The 5063-nt window shown below is 49.5% G+C and overlaps 1 protein-coding gene and 1 long non-coding RNA gene across 2 annotated transcripts in view; one reads left to right on the forward strand and one right to left on the reverse strand.

Annotated features, from left to right (window-relative positions):
- Positions 1-1457, forward strand: part of LOC107203852 — a 4881-nt gene extending 3424 nt beyond the window's left edge. The window contains exon 2 of the long non-coding RNA XR_001521385.2: positions 1091-1457. This is a non-coding gene — a long non-coding RNA (uncharacterized LOC107203852). The remainder of the gene's footprint in view (positions 1-1090) is intronic.
- A 216-nt stretch (positions 1458-1673) lies between these two features.
- GPR174 (G protein-coupled receptor 174) lies at positions 1674-3763 on the reverse strand. Its single transcript, XM_033514120.1, has one exon. The coding sequence runs from the start codon at positions 3735-3737 to the stop codon at positions 2760-2762; it is 978 nt and encodes a 325-aa protein (XP_033370011.1). The 5' UTR covers positions 3738-3763; the 3' UTR covers positions 1674-2759.
- Positions 3764-5063: the final 1300 nt, after the last annotated feature.

A 5063-nucleotide genomic window follows, 5' to 3' on the forward strand; every position in this document is an offset into this window, starting at 1 on the left:
AGGGAAGGGAAGGGAAGGGAAGGGAAGGGAAGGGAAGGGAGCTGTGCTCCCACTGCTGTGCCAGCTTTCACATGCCAGGGCAGCTCTGACATGCACAAAGCCCCAAGGAAGCTGCTGGATCTCGTGCCCGAGGGGGATGAGAGGCTGTGCAGCTGGGCTGGGAGCACGGGGGAGGTGATGGGAGTGGGGCAGGGTGGGAGCAGACCCAGAACTCTGCTTCTCCCTGACCCCACCACCCTCACCCACCTTGTGCCATGTGTGAGAAAGGCTCCCAAAACACTCTCTGCTCATTCTGAGCAGCTCAATCTCCCCAGGCACCCCTCAAACCACCCCTGAGGCTGCACTCTTGCCACAATGGCTCTCCTTTGGCCCAGCAGGAATTAAAACTGATTCTGTGCCCAAAAGCCACTTCTCGTTTCAGCACAGAGCCAGCCTGGTGAGGGCACTGGCAGAGACCTCAGTGCTTGCTGCTCAGTGATAACAACGCCCTGGGGAGGGCAAACCCTTGCTGCAAAATAAAGGGGATATTTGGGGGGTTTTGTTCTCAGTCACATTCTCATTCAGATTCCCATTCCAGTGCTGCACACCAGATTATTCAGATTATTTTAGAGATTCACTGAATATTCTGGGTTGGAAGGGACTCCTAAGGATCATTGAGTCCAGCTCATGGATCCTGAGACGCTAAAAATACAGGGGCATGGCAAAAATACCCACAGCATGAAAATCCAACTCCTGGAAATCTAAGGAACATCCTGACTCTGCACTTGTTGGTGGCAGCATCCCCAGGGGCCTGTGAGACCTCAGGGTGTCCCCAGCAGATGCCACCTGGAGCAGAGGTGCCCTGGGAGAGGGCAGGGAGGTGTCCCCTGAATTCATCTCGTGTCACCAACCCTGACCATTGCACCAACCTCCTGCAGAAAAGATAATTAACACTCATTTGAATAAGCCCCATTGCCGTGGCAGGGGGGGAAGGTGCTGCTGCACCCACGGGATTTTCTGGGTGGAAAATTTTCAGCTGCTTGAGGTTTCTGTCACTGAACAATTTCTGAACTTCTGACACCGTTTTATGTAACAACCTTTTCTCCCTCAGGAGCTGAAAGTGACTCTGGGGGGGTTGGACAGGGCCACCCTGGTCCCCTTCCATGGTGGCCAGAAAGGACAGGGATGGGCTGGATTCCTGCAGCTGGAGGAATTCCCGTTATCCTGGGAAATCTGTCCCTTTGACTTCTGTCCCCAGTGCAAGAAGAAGAGTAAAATAATTTCAGAGAAGCATCTAAAATGTTCTAAAGGCCCTCAAGAGGCATCAAATCCAGGTGCTGCCACATGTTTGTGTGTATTGGTGATGCAGGGGGGAGAAAAGGCCAAGAATCAGATTTAAAAAACATTTTTAGAAATGATTGTTTTATTATATACAACAGGAAGTATAAAAATAAATATTTTTTTTTGGTCACTGTGAATATGCTTTGTGGTTTCCATGAATTATCAGTGCTTGCTCAGCCATCAGGCACTGGCTCAGATTCCTGTAGGGAAGAGGTGGTGGAGTTTTCTTTTATTATATGAAAAAGGTTTTGAAAAAAACCCCAAACCTCTTGTGTTCTGGCACTCTCTGGGCTTCACATCATTTTCCTACAATGTGTATGTCCCTTATATAAATTACAAAAAATTTGCATAAATAAGAAATGATACTGGCACGGTATTTTACACTTACAAATGTAACATTTCCAATGTCCACAGAAAAGCAACATTTTACAAGAAGGTGCAAATGAAATACCAAAGTCAAGCCCAAAATCTCTGTGGTTTGAATTTAAAGCAAATATTATCAACAAAGCATCCACCTTTGAGCCTTTCTTAGAAGTCTCTCGTGGCACCTTTGGTTTTGTTTCAGGGAGTTCCCATTACAGAGAACTTTGGGAAGGTTTGGATCCTCTGTTTGAATCCTGCTGTTGTTCGTGGGGAGTGGATGTGATGGCCCTGGGTCACTTATCAGTGAAAGGGAAATAATTTGCCCCATTTTTGGTGAAAAGAGGATCTGAAAGGCTCAAAGGACACCTGGCTTGAATAAATACCCTCCAAGCACAACCTCATGGTTCAAAACCCAAGGCATGGCTCTAACCCTTGTCTTTGCATCCAGAAGTGGGAACTGATGGCAGAAAAATAGTGTGTGGGATCTTCACTGACTGTGATTTGGGGTGATGGCATTTGCTACACCCCCAAATGAGGCTTCATTAATTATTTAAATGGGAAGTCCTTTGGGGCCACCTTGTGCTCCTCACTCCGTGCTCGGCGTGGCTGGAGCAGGCTCTGGGCACTCTCTGGAGAATCAGTCTCTGCTGAATTGTCTCGTGCTTCAGAAACAGAGAATCTTGTGCCATCCAGTACTTTTTAGGATCAAATTCTTTCTGCACAGCAAGACCCCAGAATCTTTGCTGTTTCTTGCTGACCAGGGCATGGTGCCATGTTGTGACAGTGGGGCTGGTGTCACCTCTCCCATGGGTCTGTGACCTCCTGCTGTCCAGCTGAGGAATGGAAATGCTCCTATTTATGTTCAGTGAAAATCTGCACCTTAAGTATTAAATCAACACATTCCTGGTCAGGTTTGGGGATATTTTTTGGGGAGGAAGGAGGTTTTATTTATTCCAACCCACACCAAAAGCAGAAGTTTGAATTGTTGTCCTCAGTGTCCTGAGGGAAAAAAATGTGTCAAAGGCCAAAACGTAACGAGAGTTGGAAGTGCTGGCAGCAGTTTGGGAAGGGCAGCTCTAGTATTCCGTGGTGTCCTCGCTGAGCACATCCCTGGAGTGCTTCCTGCCGTAGCTGAGGTGCTGGAGCTGGATGCTGTCCTGCAGATCCTGCCTGGAGAGGCGTCTCCTGAACTCATCCGTGGTGAAGTAGTAGATGATGGGATCCACGCAGGAGTTGAGGCTGGCGAGGCACAAAGCCACGGCGTGGAACACCGAGATCTGCACGCAGCCCTCCCGGATCTGCCTGGTTTTCACAAAGAAATCCAGCGGGAAGCTGATGTGATAAGGTGCAAAGCAAATCAGGAACACCAGGGCGCAGGTGAGGATCATCTTTAAAGCCTTTTTCTTCTCGCCCAGGTCCCGGGAAGCAGAGTGCCTCTCTTTTAGTGATAAGATTGTCTTCCAGGAGCAGTACAGGACGATGAGCAGGGGGGTCACGAACCCCACCAACTCCGCTATGGTCATCAGCGTGATGGAGGTGGGGAGGTCGAGTTTCTTGATGGGAAGATCCACAAAACAGGTGTTTTTGTCATCCTGGTGCTGCATCCTGAGGAGCGGGAAAGGCAGGCAGCCCACACAGACCACAACCCAGCCCACGATGCTGATGTAGACATCACACACACGCCTGCAGTCGCTGAATTTGAAGGGGTGCATGAGGAACAGGTACCTCCTCACGCTGATGCACACCAAGAAGTAGATGCTGGCGTACATGTTGACATACTTCAGGTAGAAGCAGAGCATGCAGAGACCTCCTCCGAACTCCCAGGTGCCCGTCAGGTAGTAAAAAATCCTCAGGGGCAAGGACAGCACTTGTGATAAGTCAGCAATAGCTAAATTGATCATAAATATCACGGCCCTTTTAGTCTCTTTCATGTAGCCATAGAAGACCCACAAGGCCAGGGTGTTCCCGATGAGCCCGGGGATCAGGATCACCGTGTAGGTGACGGCGTAGTAGGGCTTGAGGTCTGGCTCGCTGCAGTTGGAGCTGTTGCTCATGGTTGTGCTCCAGCTCCGTGCTCAGCCCCGGCATCATAACCCGTCCATCCCGCCTGTCCTGCAGCCAGGGTGGCCTCGGGATCCAAAGGGAACAGTCCAGCCCTGGAATCCGTGTGCGAGGCTCCGGTCACCGCCTCATCCTGGGGAGTTTTGGCGTGGGGGGGGTTAATTCCAGTCCTGCCCTGCTCATGCTCCTGGGCAGAGCTCGCTGGGGTCAGCTGCAGGATGGGCAGGAGGGATCCACACCGGGACAAGCATTGCCGTGTGCCCAGGTGGACAATTCCTCACCAGAGCTGTGTCTCTGTCACCTTTTGGGTGGCATTTCAGCCTCTTCTCTCAACACAGGGGTTCAACACCTGACGTGGCCCCGCAGCTGGAAGACAGAAAGGTTCACTCACTATTTTACTATTTTATTTTATATTTGCTATTTTGCACTATTTAATGCAATTTCTTACTTACTCGAGTCATGTTCTTACTTATAACTATAGGAACACAAGTTTATAACTTTTCTATTTATTGTCTGCGTACATTTATCATTACATTGACCCAAGCTCTTTCTAAGGCTGCGTTGTTGGGAGATTGAGGGAATGGAGCAAGAGTTATGGGAGAGCTGGAAAGAGCTGGAGCATCTCTCCAGCAGAAATCCCTGTGGCTTTGGTGGTGATCAGCTCTTCTGCTGCCCTGTCCAGTGGAGGTGCAGAACCACCAAGGAATAAATAGAAACCGTGTTCATTTTCTGCTGCAAACCTGGGGGTGTTGCTCTTCCTGTGTGCCAGGAAACAGTGCTGGGATGCTCTGGTAACCTGCCTCACCTCCCAAAAACTCCTGAGGGAAACACTCCCCTGGCTTCCCAGGAAAGCCCTCAGAGCATTCCCACCCTCCCCAGCTGCAGGTGACAGAAGGAAATCTGCTCCTCGTGTAACCCATGTGCACACAAACCACACAAAATGGGGTGGAAGTGCCAGGTCAGTGGCTTTCACCAAACCAGGGTCAACTTTTTTAATTCACCTTAAAAAATAGGGCATGAACTGTCCTTTGCACGACTACCTGCTTTTCATCCAATTTGACTTCCTCACAGCTGCTTTTTCTAAGCCTGTCCTTACCCACCGTGCACATCTGGGGCTGTTGGTAATACCAGAACTGGTTCTAAGGAGGATGGAGGAGAGGATTTTATGTAAAATTGCAGGCCAAACAGGTGATGTTATCTGAATGTGTCAGACAAAAACCTCAGCCAGATCTGATAAATCTAGAGATAATTCAGATCTCTGCCCAAAGCCTCTCAGGTTTGCCTTTGGCTTCCACATGAAGAATTATCCTGCAGGTCTA

This window comes from Parus major, chromosome 4A, assembly GCF_001522545.3.
Source record: "Parus major isolate Abel chromosome 4A, Parus_major1.1, whole genome shotgun sequence".
In the NCBI taxonomy this organism is placed as follows: Eukaryota; Metazoa; Chordata; class Aves; order Passeriformes; family Paridae; genus Parus; species Parus major.